The sequence below is a fragment of the Cherax quadricarinatus genome, unplaced genomic scaffold (assembly GCF_038502225.1).
Source record: "Cherax quadricarinatus isolate ZL_2023a unplaced genomic scaffold, ASM3850222v1 Contig392, whole genome shotgun sequence".
NCBI classification, from domain to species: domain Eukaryota; kingdom Metazoa; phylum Arthropoda; class Malacostraca; order Decapoda; family Parastacidae; genus Cherax; species Cherax quadricarinatus.
This window is the reverse complement of record NW_027195418.1, coordinates 55,661-81,442: the sequence shown is the minus strand read 5'-3', so window position 1 is coordinate 81,442 and position 25,782 is coordinate 55,661. Positions and strand designations below refer to the sequence as shown.

Here is a 25,782-nt window from a genome sequence, read left to right as displayed (position 1 = left end):
TCAGGTCCTTGATAATGTAAGAGATCACAAAACACATTGATTTGTTACATAATACATTGACTTGTTACAAAATACATTGATTTGTTATATACCTGGAGTGTACCTGGAAAAGGGTTCCATATTCTGTTTTTTTTTTTTTGCGTTACATTTATTACTATTCAGAAATTTGTGTAGATGATCAGAAATTTGTAGAAGTGGTCAGGAATTTGTAGAGGTGGTCAAGAATTTGTTGAGGTGGTCAGAAATTTGTAGAGGTGGTCAGAAATTTGTAGAGGTGGTCAGAAATTTGTAGAGGTGGTCAGAAATTTGTAGAGGTGGTCAGAAATTTGTAGAGGTGGTCAGAAATTTGTAGAAGTGGTCAGAAATTTGTAGAGGTGGTCAGAAATTTGTAGAAGTGGTCAGAAATTTGTAGAGGTTGTCAGAAATTTGTAGAGGTGGTCAGAAATTTGTAGAGGTGGTCAGAAATTTGTAGAAGTGGTCAGAAATTTGTAGAAGTGGTCAGAAATTTGTAGAAGTGGTCAGAAATTTGTAGAGGTGGTCAGAAATTTGTAGAGGTGGTCAGAAATTTGTAGAGGTGGTCAGGAATTTGTAGAAGTGGTCAGAAATTTAGTAGAAGAGTCAGTAATATGGATGAAGAATGTATCAGGAAACATCAGTGAAGAAACAGTATAATTCTCAATGCAGAGAATTATCTAAAGAATTTATTTTTTAATCTTACAATATTTAGAAGAACTGGAGAATATTTCAACATTTGAATATTGAAGTATATGAACGGAAATCTATAGAAAGAAAGCTTGATAAGGTGCAGTAAAAATTAAAGTAGTGTGATCATGTGTAAATTTTATGAAAACATGGCTTAAGGGTCTTCAGAAATCTGTGATCTGTGTCTGATTCATGGGTCGGTATTGGTAGATAATGGCGATGTAGGTTAAGGCTTGGTTGATGAAGCAGAGAAGAATGTTATTTCCCAGTACTGTTATACTGCCCACGAAGATGACTGCAGGACAAGAACCAAGACGAATAGCCAGGAATAACAGACGGTTGTGATACTCTTGTCTCGTGCTGTGATCCTCTTGTCTCATGTTTTGATCTTCTTGACTAGTGTTGTGATAATCTTGTCTCATCCTGTGATCCTCTTGCCTAGTGTTGTGATAATCTTGTCTCATCCTGTGATCCTCTTGTCTAGTGTTATGATCCTCTTGTCTCATTTTACAGTCCATGTGAAGTTTCCACACAACATCCTCCAACATCTTGTGCTAAGGAGAGGAACAACATAATGAGCTGGGATCACTACAAGAAGGGTATCATAATGCTATAAGAGTTCTTTACCCAGAAAATTGCAGCTACCTTCCTTATCTCTACATCAAATCAAATTTTCCCGTATTCCTCAAGAAGTGAGTGATGAATAAAGATTGAAAAAATAATTAATTTATTTAATGTTTGTCTATGTCCCATCGTATATGTTATTTATAAGGTGAGAAGGCTTACTCAGCCCTGTAACAACTTCAGTCAGTATTACTAAGGCTGGCTCCACCTCAGGAAAATTAATGTATAGAAAAAGAATAAAAACTGACAAACGTAAACACTTTATTATTTAGAAAATATAAAATATAAAACACTTAAATATGAAATATTGATCCTACATTAAAGAAAATGAAAAATGAAAAATATAAATGATATCTGAATTCAACGCTAATATATATCTATAAAACTTGGGTGTCTGGTGTTGGCGACACTGCGTGTTGTTGAAATCGTAGCCGTTGCTGATGATGGGGGGGGGGGAGGCGTCGCAGGTGTTGGTTACAACCCACTGGCTAGTTCTTCACAGTATAGCCTTGAGTATTCTATCCCGATGACAGGAAAGCAGGTTCTTTACCACTGCAATGATGAGGGGTTACATCCTGCAATTTCATACAGGTGCACAGGTAATTAAATCCAAAAAGGGGAAGTCTCAGGACGATAGTCCATCTCCTTCAATTCTACTCGTTGATTGGCAGGTGACCCTCTCTGTCATTCAAGCTGGAAAGATAGACAGGTTACCCACTGCTTAAGAAATCACTCTTCATGATAAGTACAATACCTAAAAGATGTGGTGATTATTACAACGGTCAACTTAGAGAAAGACCGAAAGGACTAAGTTTATTATTGGTCAAAAGTGAAGCTTTCAACCAATAAATCCACTAGAATATAAGGCAGGCATGTACTTACAGTAGTACTGGGAGCTGTGAGTCTAGTGATTACTGTTTGGACCGGAGCCCCACACGTCACCTTTCGGGGGGTGGGGGGAAGACGGAGGGGAAGGGATAGCGGGAGCTAGACTGACCTTACCTTAACAAGCAACCGGCAATCAAACTATCACTTTCGGGGTGGGGGAAAAAAGGCGGCAATAGCAGGAGCTAGACTTACCTTACCTTAACAAGTAGCCGGCAAGCAAACTATCACTTTCGGGGAGGGGGAAAAAGGGGAGGGGGGGAATAGCGGGAGCTAGACTTACCCTACCTTAACAAGTAGCATGCAATGAAACTATTGTTACTATATACTCCATCGCTACTCCTATCTATTGAACTTTTCCCTCACACTCCCCCATACCAAGACTTATAGTCAAGGAGTATAAGAAGAATAGGCGAGGAAAAAGTTCTAACATGTGGAAGTCGCGTAAGGCAACAAATCTTCTACTGACTGCCACGACTTAACCAGTCAGAGAAATAATTGGATGAACCATTGATATACACAATATGGAACTTAGAAGCCTGGAGTGCCAAATGTCCACCTCAAGAGGAGACTGTTGGTTCCCTTAAAAGTTTCTAGGTATATCAAACGTTTGTGGTCCGTTTCTAAAATGAATTCTTTTCCCAGCAAATAAAATTTAAGTTTGGAGATACCTCACACAAGGGCCAATCATTCTTTTTCTATGGTGGAGTATCTCGTTTCTGAGGGAAGGTGTTTCCGGCTTAGGAAGCATACAGGGAAGGGAGTACCATCATGGTATTGTAGTAACACTGCACCTAAGCCAGTATTGGAGGCATCAGTTCTTAAACAAAATGTTTTATTAATATCTGGAATCTTAAGTATAGGGTCTTTCGAGAAGATATTTTTAATCTCATTAAACTTTTCCCGAGCTACGTCGGAAAGTTCAAGAGGTTCCTTCATAGACTTTTTAAGGAAGTCGGATAAGATGCCTGTAAGATCAGTAAGGTTCGGGATAAACCGTGCATAAAAATTTACAGAACCAAGAAAGCTACGCATGAGCTTCTTGGTTTTGGGGAATTTAAATTCTAATAAAGCTTTGATCTTACTGGGGAGAGGCTGCAGAGAGTTATTAGAAAGTATCAGTCCAAGATATCTAATCTTGTTATACCCAAGGAAGCATTTCTTCTGCTTGGCAGTGAGGCCATGTGAGTGTAACCTACGCAAAACTGATGTTAATGTTTGGATATGTTTTCCCCACGTGGATGTCATTACGTAAATGTTATCAAAATAAACTGAAACATTTGGCATATTACCCAAGACCTTTCTCATCAGTCTCACGTAGGTAGCACAGGCAGTTACCAAACCGAAGGGCATAGTTCAATATTGCATCAGTCCTTGGTGCATAGGAAAAGCGGTGTACTGCTTAGAAGAAGGATCTAGCATTACTTGATGATATGCCTGCGCAATATCAATCTCTGAAAAGAAGGAAGAGTCATAAAATTTGTGTAGATCGCTATCTATTAAGGGCATAGGCTCAGCATCCCACCGAGTTACAGCATTAAGGCCTCTGAAGTCAATAGCAAGTCTATATGAATTATCCTCCTTCTTAACCATGACTACTGGTGAACAATATGAAGATACTGAAGGTTCAATGATCTTTAGTTTTAATAATTTGTCTGCCTCTCGGTCAAATGCATCCCTAAGGTGAACTGGAACTGGATATAATTTCGTTTGATAGGATTGTCTGTCGCTAAGTCAATCTTATGGACTACCGTGGAGGTAACACCTGGAATATCAGTAAAGATGTCTGAAAAGTTACTCACACATTGAAGTAGTTCATGTCTCTTATGGTCATCCAAAGATTCATTAATATTAATGTTGGTTGCGCTCAAGTGGTCAAGAGTCACCAAGTCATGTAGTTCTTCATCATAGTCTAAGTTAGAGGTGTCAATTACACACACCTTACATTCTTCAGTTGTCTTATCAAGTTCGTGTGGAAAAACTAAGTCAAAGTTATTAAGGCAGTTAACCGAATTTCTTCGGTAATATTTCTTAAGGATATTGATATGATAAAGCTTAGGTTTCCCTTGACTTCTATGAGGTAGTCAACTTTCACACAAATTTTTAATACTTTATATGGACCTTTCCATGCTACTAATAATTTATTTGACTTGATAGGCAAAAGTACCAGAACTTCATCTCCTACTTTAAAGCTTCTCCTCTGACTTTTGGAATCAAAATAGGTTTTGTACTGGTCCATTGACAAGCTTAGGTTTTTCGAAACTATGTCAGAGGTCTCCTCTTGTTTGGATCTAAGGTCAAGGAGAAACTGGTAAGAAGACTGAACCTCAGCACTCACCTCCTCATTAGTCCATAAGTCATGAAGGATGGACAATGGGCCTCTGGCCTGTCTACCATAGAGAAGTTCAAAAGGTGAAAACCCCAAAGAGTCACTGGGAACTTCCCTCATGGCAAACAAAGCACAGGGTAGGTAACGATGCCACTCCTTAGGTTTAAGGGAGCAAAGTTTCCTTAAAATGGACTTGAGAATCGAATTCTGGCGCTCAATCCTCCCATTACAGCTGGGATGATAGGGTGTGGTGAAGAGAGGCTTCACTCTCAGAAGTTGGTATAGATGTTGCATTAAGTCAGATGTAAATTGTGTCCCACGGTCAGACAAAATTTCTCTAGGGATGCCCACTCTGGAGAAGATGGACAAAAGGGCTTCAGCCACCTCTGTAGTGGTTATGGTCTTTAAGGGTATGGCTTCAGGGAAACTCGAACCATAATCAACTAATGTTAATATATATCTATGTCCCCAAGATGAAAGTGGAGATAAAGGACCAACGATGTCAATGTCTACTCTTTCGAAAAGTACCGTAAAGACTGGCATTTTGACCATAGGTACTCGCCTGGTACCTCGGGAGGATGACAGTTGGCAAACTTTACACGATCTACAATAGGTAGTGACATCTGAGGACATTTTTGGCCAAAAATAGGTTTCCCTAATTTTATTTAAGGTTTTACGATGCGAGAAATGTCCGGCCACTGGCAGGTCATGAGCCATTTTAAGAACAGTCTCTTTGCATTGACTTGGAACAACTAAGATGGAATAGTCTATCTCATCTGAATTTATTTCGAATACTGATTTGTACAAGATACCTTTTATATATTCAAATTTATATGAAAAGTTTTTCCTTTGGATAACTTGATTTTGTTTAGCGGCATTAAGGCAATTCTGAAGAGAAGGGCAATTACGTTGTAAATTGACAAAGGAGTCCTTCGATATATCTAAAGGCTTAAAGTCAGGGAAAATCAAAGGATGGAGAGTAGGAGATACCTTGGCTTTGGTCTGAGCCCTAGTCAAGACATTTATGGTATCGGAGGTAATATCTTCACTTTCATCTAACAAGTGAACTGGTGATCCTACTACCTCGCTTTCGAGAGTAGCATCACTGGCTTTTAATCCCACATGAATCTCACGAGACATTGTCTCACCTGAACTTTCGAGGGGCTTCTCTGATTCTACAGGAAGAAGATCTGAAAAGCTTATGTCCACCTTTGGTGATGAAAGGTCAATCTCAGAAGGAGGAATGGCACCTTTTACATTACTTATTAGTACGGAACAAGAAGTGATGGGAGCTAGTACGGCTTCAGACCAACCTGTGAACCATTTAGACCTAATGTAACAACGGATGGTAGGAAAAGTGTCCGTACGGCCCAAGTAGTCTGAAAGTATAGAAGAGGAATGAGTTTCTTTAAGATTAGGGAACAGCTTATCAGAAATGACTATACATGTGCATCCAGTGTCTCGTAAAATGGTAGATACATTAAGTCCATTAACTGTTCCTGAACAGAAGGGTGCTTGGTCATTACAGTCTTTAAAATATCTTCCAACTTTTTGGACCTTCTTAGAAGGACAACCTGGACGTTTATGCCCCTTAACACCACAAAAATGACAAACAGGAATAAAAGAAGTCATTCTACTTTCCACTAGAGGCTTTGATTTCTTAAGGTCTGATGAACCCTTGCCCTTAGGGTTCGACCCCTTTAGGCCTTTATAGGAATTGTGAGCCTCAGCATACAGGTCAGCAGCCTCAGCAACTTCCTCAGCTTTAATCAGGTTATGTTCTCTAATGAATGTTCGTATCTGGTGAGGAAGAGCTGTCAGGAACTGGTCAGCAACCATGAAGTCTCTAAGAGATTCATAACTGTGATCAATTCCTGAACTCTCTATCCAAAAGTCGAACAAACGAAAGAGTGTTACCTGTAACTGCTGAAAGTTCTGGCCAGGCAGTAAGGTGGCATACCTTAAATCTTTCCTGTAAGAATTAGTGGTTTTTTGATATGCTTTAAGGATTGCCTTCTTCATTAGGTTATAATTACATATAATATCCTGTAACAAAGTTGCATAGATATTCAAAGCAGTACCAGAAAATAATATTCCTAACCTGGTAGCCCAGGTGTCAGCAGGCCATTCACAGAGGGTAGCGGTATTTTCAAACCTGATAATGTATGAAGTTATGTCTTCCCCCTCTGTGAAGGGAGGTAAATTAGGTGTTGGAATATGTGCACTAGCTGCATGATGTTCAATTACGCTTTCCTCTAATTGTTGTTGTGTAAGAGTTAACTTTTTATTCTCTAATTCAAGGCGAGCTTTTTCGAGCTCGCGATCCTTTTCTCAAGTTCTCTAGCTTTTTCGAGCTCGCGATCCTTTTCTCAAGTTCTCTAGCTTTTTCCTCACGTTCTCTAGCTTTTTCCTCACGTTCTCTAGCTTTTTCCTCAACTTCTCTATCCTTTGCTCTTTCCTCAAGATCTCTTATTTTAGCCTGTTCCTCACGTATTTTAGCCTGTTCCTCACGTTCTCTAGCTCTTTCTTCACGATCAAGTCTATCACGCTCCTTTTTGTCTTCTCTTTCTCTTTCTAATCGTCTTTCTTGGATTTCTCTCTCAATTCTCTCTCTCTCCTTTTTCTCTTCTCTTTCGATTCTCTCTCTCTCCTTTTCTTCTTCTCTTTCTCTTTCTGTCTTTCTTCTCTCTCAATTCTCTCTCTTTCTAGTCTTTCCTGGATATTAGCACTAATGAAAGATTCTAAATTTTTCCCTGTTATTCCTAACTTACTTCCAGCGTTCATCCAAAACTGGTATTCCTCCATACTTGCAAGAATAACTTAAACTATCAGGGGAAATGAAACGGGTATTAAAGAAAACGGAGGGTTCAATTCCTGCTCCGCTCAAACTGTAAATAAACCAGACGGGTCGATCCCTACTTCAATTAAACAATATGTATTAATTAAAACGAAGTGTTCTATGCCGGCTCCGAGCAAACAGTAAGTAGAATGGGGTCATTGACCATCCAATCTTCTCATGAACAAATCAAGAGTGTCCTACGACAGTTCCCTTGATAAAATAAAGAGCTCAATGAAACAAATTGTCACTGGAAAATCTCGGGTCCCTAGAGTCTAATCCTCCAAAGTGTTTCAAGCTCACACAAAAATAGATGGCAGAATTAACTAGTATTCCTGCCTAGACTTGACTTACAATAAATTGAGACTATAACAATCACCAAATCTTTTAAATACCTGTACAGTAGGCCTACCATAGAGAATGATTACTCATGGCTGGTGGTAACTGTCTGTGGTATGCAGCGTTGAAGTTCCAAGGGTAGATTCGAGATGGAATTGAATCTTGATTCAGTAGAGTTGATCCTGGCAAGGTCGCCACTTGTGAAGGCTTACTCAGCCCTGTAACAACTTCAGTCAGTATTACTAAGGCTGGCTCCTCCTCAGGAAAATTAATATATAGAAAAAGAATAAAAACTGACAAACATAAACACTTTATTATTTAGAAAATATAAAATATAAAACACTTAAATATGAAATATTGATCCTACATTAAAGAAAATGAAAAATGAAAAAATATAAATGATATCTGAATTCAACGCTAATATATATCTATAAAACTTGGGTGTCTGGTGTTGGTGACACTACGTGTTGTTGAAATCGTAGCCGTCACTGATGATGGGGGGGGGGTCGCAAGTGTTGGTTACAACCCACTGGCTAGTTCTTCACAGTATAACCTTGAGTATTCTATCCCGATGACAGGAAAGCAGGTTCTTTACCACTGCAATGATGAGGGGTTACGTCCTGCAATTTCATACAGGTGCACAGGTAATTAAATCCAAAAAGGGGAAGTCTCAGGACGATAGTCCATCTCCTTCAATTCTACTCATTGATTGGCAGGTGACCCTCTCTGTCATTCAAGCTGGAAAGATAGACAGGTTACCCACTGCTTAAGAAATCACTCTTCATGATAAGTACAATACCTAAAAGATGTGGTGATTATTACAACATTCAAATTAGAGCAAGACTGAAAGGACTTTTTTTATTATTGGTCAAAAGTGAAGCTTTCAACCAATAAATCCACTAAAATACAAGGCAGGCATGTACTTACAGTAGTGCTGGGAGATTTGTGTCTAGTGATTACTGTTTGGACCAGAGCCCCACACGTCACCTTTGGGGGGGGAAGGAGGAGGGGAAGATATAGCGGGAGCTAGACTGACCCTACCTTAACAAGCAGCCGGCAAGCAAACTATCACTTTCGGGGTGGGGGAAAAAAGGCGGGAATAGCGGGAGCTTGACTTACCTTACCTTAACAAGTAGCCGGCAAGCAAACTATCACTTTCAGGGAGGGGGAAATAGGGGAGGGGGGGGGGGAATAGCGGGAGCTGGACTTAACCTACCTTAACAAGTAGCCGGCAATGAAACTATTGTTACTATATACACCATCGCTACTCCTATCTATTGAACTTTTCCCTCACATAATGTATTCTTGATGGGTAACTTAAAATTGGTTGCCTGAATTCCTTTTTTTTACCCTTTTTAATCCAACTTTTCGATATTACTTCGGTCATAACTCGAGAATGCATTATCCAATCGTCTTCAAATTTATAACACGTGTGAGAATGTAACGAAGCCAAGATTCTTGGAACAATTGACATATTCACGTACTATATTACCAGAGTTATTGTACTGATTCCCAGCATCCTGGAATATCTCGGATAAATTACAAAATCCTCAGTAATGAACCCTCATACATTTACAAAAGTTGTCAAAAGACATGAATACGATGGAGAGTGAAATTCAAATGAATAGAAGCATATTTGACAATGTTATTTGTCAGTGTGAAGTGTGTATTTACGTCTTCAAATTAAATAACTTTCAGTTTCCCTCTTATGAATGGCTTCATTAATTAATGTGTGATACATCTTGGGACCAGGATGGTAGCCATTAAGTCTTGTTCGTCTTCAGCCAACTTTGTTGATGTAGTTAAATGATAAATTAAATTTTTGGAATCCTGGCAATAACTGGAGAATGACTTATCTGATCGGCTTCAAATTTTCACCACTCATGTGATTTATTGAAAAGATGGCTCACGGTACCATAAGGTGAAATAAGTCCCAGTCTCACAATTTTATTGAAAAAAGTATTATTTATTATTCAGTAAATAATGTTTTTTTTTCTGATTATTGACGATAAATTCTGCAAAGAAAATAATCACCCATATATTAAGTCCGGCGCAGCTTCAGGTTTAAAATTTTACCGAAATAATTAAAAAACTGGAATCATTGTAATCAGGTCAATTACCAGATAATATCATTTCTGATTGGCTTCAAACTATTTCACAACGTTGTATTCTTTGGATCACGAGTTATTAATTTATTATTACACTTGTTAATGTTACATTGTACCAAGTGTCACTCGTTGTACTTATAAATATTAAAAACACAAAATAGTTACACCTAATTACCCAGTTACTTGAGTTGTTTTCACAGTGGTTTGGTCTTTCACTTTTCATCTTCTGGTACATTTTTGTTGAATATTTTATGATAAAGAAGACTGAGGTTCATCTGTTTTGTGGCGACAATATACAGAGGAAATTCAGTGGTGATTTTCACATTATAACCAACATACAAGACAGGTTTTTCATTATAAATTTCCTTTTTCACCTTGTGTGGGAGATCATCTGCTAGGTGACCCTCTCCGTCAGCTTGTGTGGGAGATCATCTGCTAGGTGACCATCTCCGTCACCTTGTGTGAAAGATCATCTGCTAGGTGACCCTCTCCTGCACCTTGTGTGGGAGATCATCTGCTAGGTGACCCTCTCCGTCAGCTTGTGTGGGAGATCATCTGCTAGGTGACCCTCTCCGTCACCTTGTGTAGATCATCTGCTAGGTAACCTATTCCCTCACCTTGTGTATATATCATCTTTTAGGTAACCCACTCCCTCACCTTGTGTAGGAGGTCATCTGCTCGGTGACCCACTCCCTCACCTTGTGTAGGAGGTCATCTGCTCGGTGACCCACTCCCTCACCTTGTGTAGGAGGTCATCTGCTAGGTAACAGAGAACGAAGGATCTCAGCAGCTCATCAACAATGCCCACCAGTTGATAAAAGGCTCGATCCATAATGAAGAAGTAAATAAGACTAATCAGCTTGACAAACATCACCGCACATCTCACCAACATCCAGGTAGATGACATCTGTTGGAGACAACGGTTTCCATTAATAAGCATTTTACATATGCAATAGCTGTGGAACCCATTCCTGTTTAGCATTTCCCTACAAACATGTTCTACTTCCCACTGTATTTTTGTTAATGTATTCTCTCTATATATAAAGATCACATAGAATATAGAATATAGTTAGAAAGGAGCAATTTGAGACAAATGGTTTTTCAGAATTGATGTGCTGTTGGAGTGTGAACAAAGTAACATTTATGAAGGCATTCTAGAAAACCGGCAGGCCGGACTTGAGTCCTGGAGATGGGAAGTACAGTGTCTGCACTATTATGGAGGGGCGTTAATGTTACAGTTTTATAACTGTAGTGTAAGCATACCTCTGGCAAGACAGTGGTGGAGTGAATGATGATGAAAATTTTTCTTTTTAGCTCCACCCTGCCTTGATGGGAGACGGCCGATGTGGTATTGATCAGTAACAATACTGTGACTAGCCAAGAATTCAAACCCATGCTGTTTTGGCCAGCCTCATGGTGAGCGAGAACCACATGACGCTCTAACCCACAGGACCACCAAATCCTTCAAGAATCACGCACTCAGCAGAGCTAGACGCTTTACCGTGATCCGAGGACATACGGTGCTGAGTGCCTGATTCTTGTTGGATTTGATGGTCCTGTGGGTTAGATCATCATGTGGTTTTCGCTCACCATGAGGCAGCCCAAAACAACATGGGATCGAGTCCTTGACTAGTCGCAGTGTTGTTATTGATCAATACCACTGGATAGTGGTTAGAGTAATATAAAATACTCGTTGAGGCTAGTACACCACTCTCTTCACCTCTCCTTTTCTCTCCATATACTCCCTCCTTGCATCACTTCTACATTGTAAAATCCTCTCATATGCTTACTTTTTCTCTCTTACTACTCTCTTTACATCATCATTCCATCAGTCGCTCTTCTTCCCTGCTGCACCCATTTTCCTGTAACCACAAACTTCTGCTGAACACTCTAACACTACATTCTTAAATCTACCCAATACAGCTTCGTCACCATCGCTTATACTCTCACTATCCCATTTATCCTCCGATAGTTGTTTATTTCTTACTCTAACTGCTTCATCCTTCAGTTTATAAACCTTCACCTCTCTGTTACTTGCTGCTTCTATTCTCCTTGTATCCCATCTACCTTTTACTCTCAGTGTAGCTACACCAAAACAGTGGTCTGATGTATCTGTGGTTCCTCTATAAACATGTACATCCTGAAGTCTACTCAACAGTCTTTTATCTACCAATACATAGTCCAACAAACTACTGTCATTACGCCCTACATCATATCTTGTATAATCTATAACTAAACCATTTCTATACAAAGTTCAATCAAAGGGACCCATTATCATTTACTCATGCCACCTCAAACTTACCTACCACACCCTCTCTAAATGTTTCTCCTACTTTAGCATTTAGGTCCCCTAACATAAGATAAAATAAGATTTCGTTCGGATTTTTAACCCCTGAGGGTTAGCCACCCAGGATAACCCAACAAAGTCAATGCGTCATCGAGGACTGTATAATTTATTTCCATTGGGGTCCTCAATTTTGTCCCCCAGGATACGACCCACACCATTTGACTAACACCCAGGTACCTATTTGCTGCTAGGTGAACAGGACAACATGTGTAAGGAAACGCGTCGAAATGCTTCCACCCGCCGGGAATCGAACCCGGACCCTCCGTGTGTGAAGCAGGAGCTTTAGCCACCAGGCCACCGGGCCACCTACCAGGCCACCGGGCCACCTACCAGGCCACCAGGCCACCAGGCCACCGGACCAACTACAATTACTCTCTCACTTGGTTCAAAAGATCTTAAACACTCGCTTAACATCTCCCAAAATCTGTCTCTCTCCTCTACACTCTTCTCTTCTTCAGGTGCAAACACACTTATTTTGACCCACGTTTTGCCTCCAACATAATCCTTGAATTTACACATTTATATTCCCCTCTTCTCCTTCCATAACTGGTCCTTCAACATTACTGCTATCTCTTCCCTAACTCTAACTCTCTCAGCTACACCTGACTTAATCCCATATATTTCCCCCCACTGAAACTCCCCTACCCCCTTCAACTTTGTTTCGCTTAGGGCCAGGACATCCAACTTCTTTTCATTCATAACATCAGCAATCATCTGTTTCTTATCATCTGCGCTACATCCATACGCATTTAAACATTCAAATTTTATAATTTTTTTTTCACTTCTTATAGTATTCTCTACAGGAGAAAAGGTTACTAGCCCATTGCTCCTGGTATTTTAACCACCTCATACGAAATGCATGGAATATGGAGGAAAGATTCTTTCCCTCTTCCTAATGGAGATTAAAGGAATAGAAAAAGAACAAGAAGTAATAAGAAAATGAAGAAAATATGTAGATGTATCTTATGTATATATATATATATATATATATATATATATATATATATATATATATATATATATATATATATATATATATATATATATATATATATATATGGAGGAGGTGAATGTATTCAGATATTTGGGAGTGGACTTGTCAGCGGATGGGTCTATGAAAGATGAGGTGAATCATAGAATTGATGAGGGGAAAAGAGTGAGTGGTGCACTTAGGAGTCTGTGGAGACAAAGAACTTTGTCCTTGGAGGCAAAGAGGGGAATGTATGAGAGTATAGTTTTACCAACGCTCTTATATGGGTGTGACGCATGGGTGATGAATGTTGCAGCGAGGAGAAGGCTGGAGGCAGTGGAGATGTCATGTCTGAGGGCAATGTGTGGTGTGAATATAATGCAGAGAATTCGTAGTTTGGAAGTTAGGAGGAGGTGCGGGATTACCAAAACTGTTGTCCAGAGGGCTGAGGAAGGGTTGTTGAGGTGGTTCGGACATGTAGAGAGAATGGAGCGAAACAGAATGACTTCAAGAGTGTATCAGTCTGTAGTGGAAGGAAGGCGGGGTAGGGGTCGGCCTAGGAAAGGTTGGAGAGAGGGGGTAAAGGAGGTTTTGTGTGCGAGGGGCTTGGACTTCCAGCAGGTATGCGTGAGCGTGTTTGATAGGAGTGAATGGAGACAAATGGTTTTTAATACTTGACGTGCTGTTGGAGTGTGAGCAAAGTAACATTTATGAAGGGGTTCAGGGAAACCGGCAGGCCGGACTTGAGTCCTGGAGATGGGAAGTACAGTGCCTGCACTCTGAAGGAGGGGTGTTAATGTTGCAGTTTAAAAACTGTAGTGTAAAGCACCCTTCTGGCAAGACAGTGATGGAGTGAATGATGGTGAAAGTTTTTCTTTTTCGGGCCACCCTGCCTTGGTGGGAATCGGCCAGTGTGATAATAATAAAAATAATAATAAAATATATATATATATATATATATATATATATATATATATATATATATATATATATATATATATATATATATATATATATATATATATATATATATATATATATATATATATATATATATATATATATATATATATATATATATATATATATATATATATATATATATATATATATATATATATATATATATATATATACAGTGGAACCTCAAAAATCGAACTGTTCCCAACACAACCAATTACGTAAGTGTATTTTTGTAAGTGCTTTTATAAATGTATTTTTGAGGGTCTGAAATGGACTAATCTAATTTACATTATTCCTGATGGGAATAAATTCATTCGGTAAAGGCACTCAAACAGTCTTCTGGACTGAAGAAAGTTCAATTTTTGAGGTTCCACTGCATATATATATATATATATATATATATATATATATATATATATATATATATATATATATATATATATATATATATATATATATATATATATATATATATATATATATATATATATACAAGGACCCTCATCCTCAGAGAAAAGAATAAACTTGCTTCAGGGAAATCTCAAGGTTCTCCTTGAAGCGTTTGGGAATTTTCTCCTACCTCCCCGTATATATGATAAATATTTTTTTTAAAGAAATAATACATTCACAAAAATACAATAGAAAGTAAAACAACATAGATGACAACTCAGAGCTACATCTTGAATACTTCGTCCAGCTCCCCGGCGGTGGGCCGCGTGCCCAAAATGCTTCAGGCATTTCCTCTCTGGATCACAACACTGAGTCTCTGAAAGAGGAAGCTGGTCGCCCTGTGGTCCTTGGTTTCTATGAAGAGCTTTTCACTCAACTCTTTGAGTAACTTTAGAGCACACTTGCCCCATGTTCCAAGGTTCTCCGACCCTATTGTGATGAAGTTATAACAAGGGGAAGGCTTTCATATTTGCAGATCTTCTGGGCCTCCCTGTGGCTGGCAGCTCCACCCCCTTCAGCTTCGGAGTATGGAAAGTAGGTGACTGCCAATGCAGACACCTACTTGGGATCTTAATACTTGGGAATTCTTTGCTTGCCTAACCCTTGGGCATGACCTACTTCCACACTGGACGCACGTGACACCACCTACGACTGATGCACCTCTCCTTTCTACGGTATATATGCTACTTCTCCGCATGTATGCTTTATTCTATTCAAGATTGATGGACTGACCACATCGACTCAAGGTTGAGGGACTGATTACCTCATTCTCCTCCTGTTCTTCACGTTCCTCCTTTGTATGCACTGATGAAGCCACTGTGTGGCGAAACATTTCCTCAGTACAGATACCCAAGAGTTGCACATGTGTCTAATTTAAAACATTAACATAAATATGTGGACTGTATGTTAAATTTAATAAATGAAGACAATATGAAGTTCAACGATGAGAAATTTCAATTACTCCGATATGGTAAACATGAGGAAATTAAAACTTCATCAGAGTACAAAACAAATTCCTTCCACAAAATAGAGCGAAAAACTAATGTCAAAGACCTGGGAGTGATCATGTAGGAGGATCTCACCTTCAAGGACCATAACATTGTATAAATCGCATCTGCTAGAAAAATGACAGGATGGATAATGAGAACCTTTAAAACTAGGGATGCCAAGCCCATGATGACACTCAGGTCGCTTGTTCTATCTAGGCTGGAATATTGCTGCACACTAACAGCACCTTTCAAGGCAGATGAAATTGCTGACCTAGAAAATGTACAGAGAACCTTCACAGCGCGCATAACGGAGATAAAACACCTCAATTACTTGGAGCACTTGAAGTTCCTGAACCTATACTCCCTGGAACGCAGGCGGGAGAGATACATGGAAAATCCTAGAGGGACTAGTACCGAACTTGCACACGAAAATCACTCACAGCGAAAGCTAAAGACTCTGCAGACGATGCAACATCCCCCCAATGAAAAGTAGGGGTGTCACTAGCATGGAAATATAAACACAAATGCAGTATAATGTGATCCTTTATTGACAACGTTTCACCCACACAGTGGGCTTTTTCAAGTCACACACGGATCTACCTGGGGTTGGAAGGTACGAGAGTATTTATAGTCATGTTGAGGTCAGGTGGAGAATGCTGCAGCTGATGATCTACCGGGTGGGGTTATAGAGTCTTGGGTAGCTTGGCAGGGGTATTGGACAAGTTTTGAGTAGACCTTCTGCAGTGTTCAATGTTCTTATGTGGGATAGCGATGAAGAAGTTTCTTGGCGAGTGGTTCAGCTATGTTATAGAAGCCATTGTTCTGGTTGAAATTGTTGGTTGTAGAGATGAGCAATGATTCCAGGATTCTTCTGTATTGAGTGTTGTCTTCTGTGGCTATAAGTCTTGAGTTTCTGTAGTTAACTAAATGGTTGTGTGAATTGCGATGTTGTACACAGGCATTCCTTGTATCGTCAGTCCTGCTTGCATATTGGTGTTCTGAAATACGTGTTTGGAGGTCTCTTGAAGAAGAAGTCGACAACACTCTTCCTTTCCTTGATGTTCTGCTCTGCAAAGCTGACAACGAACTTCGTTTTAAAGTCTATCGAAAACCCACCAACCAAAACGATCTTCTCCACTTCTACTCTCACCACGACACCAAAACCAAACGTGGTGTAATTATAGGCTTCTTCCTACGTGCACTCAGAATCTGCAGCAATGAGTTCCTTGAGGAAGAATGCACTATAATTGAACAAGTATTTTCTAAACTCCACTATCCTCATCACTTCATCAGAGACTGCAGACGGCGGGCATTAAACATCTTCAACACACCCAGAGAAGACACTGCCGAGAAGAGATACATAGTCCTCCCAACCAACTCCATTGCCAAACATGTTTCCAACATCTTTGCCAAAACATCATTCCAAGTATCTACCTCCACAACCACGACCATCAAGGACATCACCAGTAGTAGACAGGACAAGCCTCCATCCTCTGCAGGGGTATACATAATCCCTTGTAATGACTGCAACAAATTATATGTGGGCAAAACATCAAGAGACCTCCAAACACGTATTTCAGAACACCAATATGCAAGCAGGACTGACGATACAAGGAATGCCTGTGTACAACATCGCAATTCACACAACCATTTAGTTAACTACAGAAACTCAAGACTTATAGCCACAGAAGACAACACTCAATACAGAAGAATCCTGGAATCATCGCTCATCTCTACAACCAACAATTTCAACCAGAACAATGGCTTCTATAACATAGCTGAACCACTCGCCAAGAAACTTCTTCATCGCTATCCCACATAAGAACATAGAACACTGCAGAAGGTCTACTCAAAGCTTGTCCAATACCCCTGCCAAGCTACCCAAGACTCTATAACCCCACCCGGTAGATCATCAGCTGCAGCATTCTCCACCTGACCTCAACATGACTATAAATACTCTCGTACCTTCCAACCCCAGGTAGCTCCGTGTGTGACTTGAAAAAGCCCACTGTGTGGGTGAAACGTTGTCAATAAAGGATCACATTATACTGCATTTGTGTTTATATTTCCATTGTGTCGGTATTTTATACCATTTATTTCCATCGTGTCACTAGCATGTTAAGAGACAATACAATAAGTGTCAAGGGCCCAAGACTGTTCATCTGCCTCCCAGCATACATAAGGGGGATTACCAACAGACCCCTGGCTGTCTTCAAGCTGGCACTGGATAAGCACCTAAAGTCGGTACCTGACCACCTGGGCTGTGGCTCATACGTTGGATTGCGTGCAGCCAGCAGTAGCAGCCTGGTTGATCAGGCTCTGATCCACCAGGAGGCCTGGTCACAGACCGGCCGTGGGGGCGTTGACCCCCAGAACTCTCTCCAGGTAAACTCCAGGTATACACTGAAGGAGAATTTATAATAATAACACTCACCAATTTGTCTGGAGATTACTTGGTGTGCCATACACAAACCCCTGCTTAAAATATGAAGAAAATACTGGCCAGAATTTCAACATAGACTTCACTTGGTGTAAATTTATCCTGTTCCCATTTAATTACGGAGTCCTGTCCACTTGTCTAATTCTCACATTCTGCAGGACTGCAAATCCAACAATTTCTGCTCCTATTTAAGAGGTTTTAAACACAATTTAACCTCTAGAGGGACGAAAATTCTTCCTATTTTTCCTAACGTTTCTCTTGTCCAGTTCAAAAACAACAGCCTCCTCCCCAAGCAACACTAACACTCTCCCTGGTTCTTTTTTTTTATTTACAAATTAATTTTTATTAAATACAATATATTTCATCAATTTACATACAAAATACACTGTATTTTCGGGAAATATACAGTATTTTCCACACTGCAGTCGAGCGGAGTTTGTTGCTAAACGACTCAAATTGTTCCTTCCTCTTGGAGGCGATTCCAGCCGGTTCTGGCTTGAGTGGCTGTTCTCCTAGTAGGCCTTACTACAATTTCATCTTCTTGCATTGCTTGGTCAACACTATCTTCAATATCGCTCGCGTCACTTTCCCTTAAATTTTCATTTACATTTGATTGAATTCCACTTAATTCCAAGGGAATTAATTTATTAATCGTGCGTAAACTTTCCGGGCCACGACACAACACTCTGACATTCCGGACAACACCTTGTGCGTCTGGGTACAATGTCAATACCTTGCCCAGAGGCCACAATGTTCGATGTTGTTCAGTATCAATTAACACAATGCCCCCTGGTTGAATGTTCTGTCGATTTACTGCCTCTGTCGCACCATAAAAGTGTTCACGTAGTGTAAGAAGATATTCCTTACGCCACACATTAGACCAATGAACAATTACCTTATTTAACATTTTAAATTTATCACACAACACTGCCGCATCATTGTAATCTTCATCACTTTCTTCAGGATTATCTCTATAGACAGGGGCAGCTTCCAATTTCCTTCCACATATTAGGTGCATCAGGTGTATCACTCATGTACGAGAGAGGCTGGTTATTTATCCGATTCTCTGCCTACACCAACACTGCAAGGAATTCCTCCAAATTAATTCTCTTTCTGTGTAGTACTTTACGGAGACACTTCTTCACTGTGCCTATCAGTCTTTCATACAGCCCCCCTGCCAAGGGGCTCTAGGAGTAATAAATTTCCAGGTACACCCTCGCTGAGTTAACAGAGATTGAACATCGTTACTATTATTTAATTCTAAAGTGTTGAGCACCCGCTACAAAATTAGTGGCATTATCCGAAATCATCAATCTCGGACAGGATCTCATAGCTGCAAATTTTCGAAACAGCTGTATAAACTGTTCTGCAGACAAGTTCTGAGCCACTTCTAAATGAACTGCCCTAGTAGCAGTACAAGTGAACAAGCATACTTACACTTTCAGTGGAACACCATCTGAAGTACCTGTTAAAATGATTGGACCACTATAGTCATCACCTGTTACATCAAATGGTTTCACTAATTGTACACGCTCCTTTGACAATGGTGGAGGACCTGGGTACATATAGGATCTGGCATCCACACGGCGACATATTACACAAGATTTAATCAACCTTTTTACACTTTGCCATCCTTGTGGAATCCAGAAAGTTTCCCTAATACAATTTAAGGTATCTTGTACCCCACCATGCATTACATTTTTATGGGCATTTAGAACAATTAAATTTGTTAGATGATGAGTTTTGGGCAGTAAGATAGGGTGTTTAGCATAATCACCCAATTCAGCATTTTGTAACCTACCTTTGCACCTAATTACATTATTCTCAGAATACAGCCCCAATTTCTCTATTATGGAACCTTTCACAATTTTTGTTTCCATCATTAATTTAATCTCATTTCCATAGATTTCCTCCTGTACCCTCTTTATCCAATATTCAAGAGGATGTGAAAACTTATATGAAATATTCATCTTGTTTAGAAATTTAAACACCAACTTAGTTACATTGATTAGTTTGGGTAAAGAAGAATACCTATTTATATCAATGGCTAAGGGAGGACAAACTATTGGAGCGGTGGTCACAGTAATTTCAACAGGAGCAATATATGCCTTTTGTACAGGCCAATTAACTTTATTTACCAACCAGCTAGGTCCTTTAAACCATAATACAGCATTTACAAATTTAGCATAAGGTAAACCTCGAGACAAGAAATCAGCTGGATTCTCCTCACCAGGTATATGATTAAATGTTAACATATGCTGACCCAAACTATTATACTTCTCTTGCATCTGATTAATTTCAGCGACTCTGTTTTGTACGTACACAATTTTACTGTTTCCATTACGAATCCATTGTAAGGATACCTCATTATCAGAGTAAATTACAGTGTTGCTAATATTTATCTCCTGCAACTTATTTCTTAAATTTTTATTATTAACATTGGGATAATTTTTCGCCTTGTGAAACTTGACAGATACCTCAGAGTTATTATCTGTTGCATCTTTAAAATGAGTTGGTTGGCTGGTCTGCAACTGAACAATTAATTCTTGTAGACCTAGTCTTATTTCCTCCAGACCAAAATAACCCTTGTGATGTTTGTTCGAGAGCCATTCAAGTGTTTTACAGCTTAATTTATCCTGTACCATGGCACTCAATAACCAGTCTGATTCCTTCAGATTATATTTATTACTTAAAGTTTTGAGAGTGCTCTCCAGTTTAACTCTAAACTGTTGTAAACCTTTGTAAGTGTGATCTGGAGATTTTAAATTAACAATGATATTCACTAGATCCAACCTATTTTGTTCTGTATTACCATAAGTGACTTTGAACAAGTCAACTGCTTCCTTGTAAGAGTCGTCTACAGCGCATACCGGACCCGCAGATAACTGAAACAGCACATACCGACGCGCAGATAACTGAAACACCACATACAGGATCTGCAGATAACTGAAACAGCACATACCGGACCCGCAGATAACTGAAACAGCACATACCGACGCGCAGATAACTGAAACAACACATACCGGATCCGCAGATAACTGAAACAGCGCATACCGGACCCACAGATAACTGAAACAGCACATACCGACGCGCAGATAACTGAAACAACACATACCGGATATGCAGATAACTGAAACAGCACATACCGGACCCGCAGATAACTGAAGCAGCACATACCGACTCGCAGATAACTGAAACACCACATACCGGATCCGCAGATAACTGAAACAGCACATACCGGACCCACAGATAACTGAAACAGCGCATACCGACGCGCAGATAACTGAAACAACACATACCGGATCCGCAGATAACTGAAACAGCACATACCGGACCCGCAGATAACTGAAACAGCACATACCGACGCGCAGATAACTGAAATAATACATACCGGATCCGCAGATAACTGAAACAGCACATACCGGACCTGCAGATAACTGAAACAGCACATACCGACGCGCAGATAACTGAAACAACACATACCGGATCATCAGATAACTGAAACAGCACATACCGGACCTGCAGATAACTGAAACAGCACATACCGACGCGCAGATAACTGAAACAACACATACCGGATCCGCAGATAACTGAAACAGCACATACCGGACCCACAGATAACTGAAACAGCACATACCGACGCGCAGATAACTGAAACAACACATACCGGATCCGCAGATAACTGAAACAGCACATGCCGGACCCGCAGATAACTGAAACAGCACATACCGACGCGCAGATAACTGAAACAACAAATACCGGACCCGCAGATAACTGAAACAGCACATACCAGACCCGCAGATAACTGAAACAGCACATACCAAACCCACAGATAACTAAAACAGCACATACCAAACCCGCAGATAACTGAAACAGCACATACCGGATCCTCAGATAACTGAAACAGCACTTACCGGACTCGCAGATAACTGAAACAGCACATACAGGACCCACAGATAACTGAAACAACACATACCGACCCGCAGATAACTGAAACAGCTCATACCGGATCCGGAGTTAACTGAAACAGCCGTACCGGACCTACAAATCACTGAAACAGCACATACAGGACCCGCAGGTAAGTGAAACAGCGCATACCGGACCCTCATATAACTGAAACAGCACATACCGGACCCACAGGTAAGTGAAACAGCACATACTGGACCCGCAGATAACTGAAACAGCGCATAGCGGACCCGCATATAGCTGAAACAGTGCATATCGGACCCGCAGATAACTGATACAGCGCATACCCGACCCGCAGTTAAGTGAAACAGCTAATAGCAGACCCGAAGATAACTGAAACAGCGCATACTGGACCTGGAGATATGTGAAACAGCGCATACCGGACCTGGAGATAAGTGTAACAGCACATACCGGACCCGCAGATAACTGAAACAGCGCATACCGGACCCACAGGTAAGTGAAACAGCACATACCGATCTGCAGATAACTTAAACAGCACATGCCGGACCCGCAGATAACTGAAACAGCGCATACCGGACCCGCAGGTAAGTGAAACAGCGCATACCGGACCCGCAGATAACTGAAACTGCGCATACCGGACCCGCAGGTAAGTGAAACAGCACATACCGACCCCGCAGATAACTGAAACAGCACATACCGGACCCGAAGATAACTGAAACAGCGCATACCGGACCCGCAGGTAAGTGAAACAGCACATACCGGACCCGCAGATAACTGAAACAGCACATGCCGGACCCGCAGGTAAGTGAAACAGCACATACCGGACCCGCAGATAAGTGGAACACCACATACCGGACCCGCAGATATGTGAAACACCAGATACCGGACCCGCAGATAAGTGAAACAGCGCATACCGGACCCGCAGATAACTGAAACAGCTCATACCGGACCCGCAGATAAGTGAAACAGCGCATACCGGACCCGCAGATAAGTGAAACAGCACATACCGGACCTGCAGATAAGTGAAACAGCACATACCAGATCTGCAGACAACTGAAACAGCACATACCAGACCCACAGATAAGTGAAACAGCGCATACCGGACCCGCATATAACTGAAACAGCACATCCCGAAGCCGCAGATAAGCGAAACAGCTCATACCGGACCCGGAGATAAGTGAAACAGCACATAGCGGACCCACAGATAAGTGAAACAGCATATACCGGACCCGCAGATAAGTGAAACAGCACATACCAGACCCGCAGATAAGTGAAACAGCACATACCGGACCCGTAGAAAAGTGAAACAGCACATACCGGACCCTCAGATAAGTGAAACAGCACATACCAGACCCGCAGATAAGTTAAACAGCACATACCAGATCCGCAGATAACTGAAACAGCACATACCGGACCCGCAGATAAGTGAAACAGCGCATACCGGACCCGCAGATAAGTGAAACAGCACATAGCGGACCCGCAGATAAGTGAAACAGCACATGCGGGACCCGCAGATAAGTGAAACAGCACATACCGGACCCGCAGATAAATGAAACAGCACATACCGGACCCGCAGATAAGTGAAACAGCGCATACTGGACCCGCAGATAACTGAAACAGTGCATCCCGGACCCGCAGATAAGTGAAACAGCGCATACCGGACCCGCAGATAAGTGAAACAGCACATAGCGGAACCGCAGATAAGTGAAACAGCACATGCCGGACCCGCAGATAAGTAAAACAGCACATAGCGGACCCGCAGATACGAGTCCTGCTTTACAACATTACATAATACTTAATAATGATAATAAATATGTTACTGGTAGGCAACATTTTCACCTCACACTCTCATTGTCCATGGTTCAGTCCCCGGCACGGGTGGAAACATTGGGCGTGTTTGCTTACACCTGTTATCCCGTGCACCTATCAAGCAAGTATGTACCTGGGTGTTAGTGGACTGGTGTGGGTGGCATCCTTTGGGACAATATTAAGGACTACAATGGAAATAAGTCAGACAGGTCTCGATGGCGCACTAATTTTCGTGGGTTATCCTTGGTGGCTAACTCTCTGGGATTAAAAATCCGAGAAAATTCTTATCTTACTCTTTCTACTTATTTAAAATAGGTTTATGTCGTGTTATGTCGTGTTAAGCTGGCAGCATCTTCATACATCTCGTATTTACAGCATCTCTTGATAGAATCATTTTCCCCTGTGCTTCATTTTATCTCATGGTGTTTTGTTCATCATGATACCTAAGTTATCCCATATAGCCAAGGTGTGTAGTAAGCTGTACAATGTACGTTAGCGTAAGTACACTCCTTAACGTTCGGACAACCATGAAATCGTTAATAACGGAGTAAAACAAAGTGGACGGATAAGCGAAAAAATTCGGGCAACCACCAAAAGTTTTCCCAATGGTAATACCTGAAAAATTAAAATAAAAAAGCCTCTGTATGTTTGGGAATAAAGTGGACTAACATAACTTAGTAACATTTAAATCTGCTGGGTTAAATCTGCTGGGTTTTCACTGATGGTGTCAGATAAAGCTCTTGTGGCAGCCCAAGCACAGAGTACACAATATAGCGAGTGAAATTGATGGTGATAACGTATTTGTTGTTATCGTGTACCTCATATATTTTCAGTCATCATAATCGATGGTGTTTGAGCAGTGCAAACATGACTCATGTTCCCTGGCCCTCGTGAATCCGACATGACCAGGTAACAGGCTGGACGAGTCACCTGGCTGAACACGGCATGACCAGGTAACCGGCTGGATGAGTGACCTGGTTTTAGGGGCCGCTCTGTAACCTGTATTTATAAAATTTATTACATGTAATGGAACATTAGAATGGAGCAGTCACGGGGGCAAGTCGATAAAGGAAAGATAATCTGGCTCTATCCAAAGATATTTATAGCCTGTGTGTGTACAAAAATACCGGACTGACCTGGTTTAAGAGGTTGACTGCTTCAATGAGAAGGTTGATCTGGTGTGTCAGCTGAGAGACACTCAGGGCTACCACCTGCATCAAGGACGAAATAACTCATCAAACAAGGAAGTTAACAAGGGAGGGGGGACGAGATCACAAATAAATTGCACTTAGGTCGATACATCGGTCCTGCCTGGACCATTGTCAAGTCAAAATTAAGTGAGGAAAGACGGAGAAGGCCAGAAGAGTTCAGTTATTAGGCTAAAAAGTTGTGTAGTTTTAAACATAGCTTAGATAAATACATGAGTGGGTGTGGGTGGGTGTGAGTTGGTCCTGACTAGCTTGTGCTACTAGGTCTGATGCCGTGCTCCTTCCTTAAGTGGAAGTGACCTGACTAGGTGGGTCATTGGGCTAATCCGGGGGAGACATGGCCCTGCTTCGCATGGGTCAGTAGGCCAGCTGCAGTGTTCCTTCTTTCTTATGTTCTTATGTTCTTAAGAGAGGATCAGATGAGGTAATAGTATCAATCAGTCAATCAATCAATCAAGTTTATTCTCTATAAGGATTACAATGCGGGGTTTACAGATTTTTAATATTGTGTGGTTTAAAATACTAATTACAGAGGGGGCCACTAGGACACCTAGCAGCATGGCTAGGCATTTCAGGCAGACTTAGATTAATTCTAAACTTTAAATTATTGCAGATTATGGTAAATTGACTACATTATAGTTTGTGAGTTTAGCAATGTGAATGCTTCTGTTTTGGCACAATACATAGTGCCTATATTGGAGCATCATAGACAAACTTCTGTGTTTATAGTCAATGGGTGAGTGAAAGTGTGAACCACCAGGTGGTTTACATGTAGTTAGTTGACGGGGTGTATCGGGGAGATAAGATGTTTTCTAACTGTAGTTTTGAAAGTGATAAAGTGTCTGCAGTTCTAGAG

At 40.8% G+C, this 25,782-nt stretch overlaps 1 protein-coding gene across 1 annotated transcript in view; it reads right to left on the bottom strand.

Moving 5' to 3' along the window:
• Positions 1 to 420: 420 nt before the first annotated feature.
• The window catches only part of LOC138851352 (uncharacterized), a 73,642-nt gene continuing 48,280 nt past the window's right edge, over positions 421 to 25,782 (bottom strand). The window contains exons 2-4 of the mRNA XM_070080394.1: positions 24,855 to 24,929; positions 10,563 to 10,730; positions 421 to 1,256 (exon numbers count right to left, since the gene is read on the bottom strand). Of these exons, the coding sequence (XP_069936495.1) occupies positions 867 to 1,256; positions 10,563 to 10,730; positions 24,855 to 24,929 (633 nt within the window). The 3' untranslated portion in view covers positions 421 to 866. The remainder of the gene's footprint in view (positions 1,257 to 10,562; positions 10,731 to 24,854; positions 24,930 to 25,782) is intronic.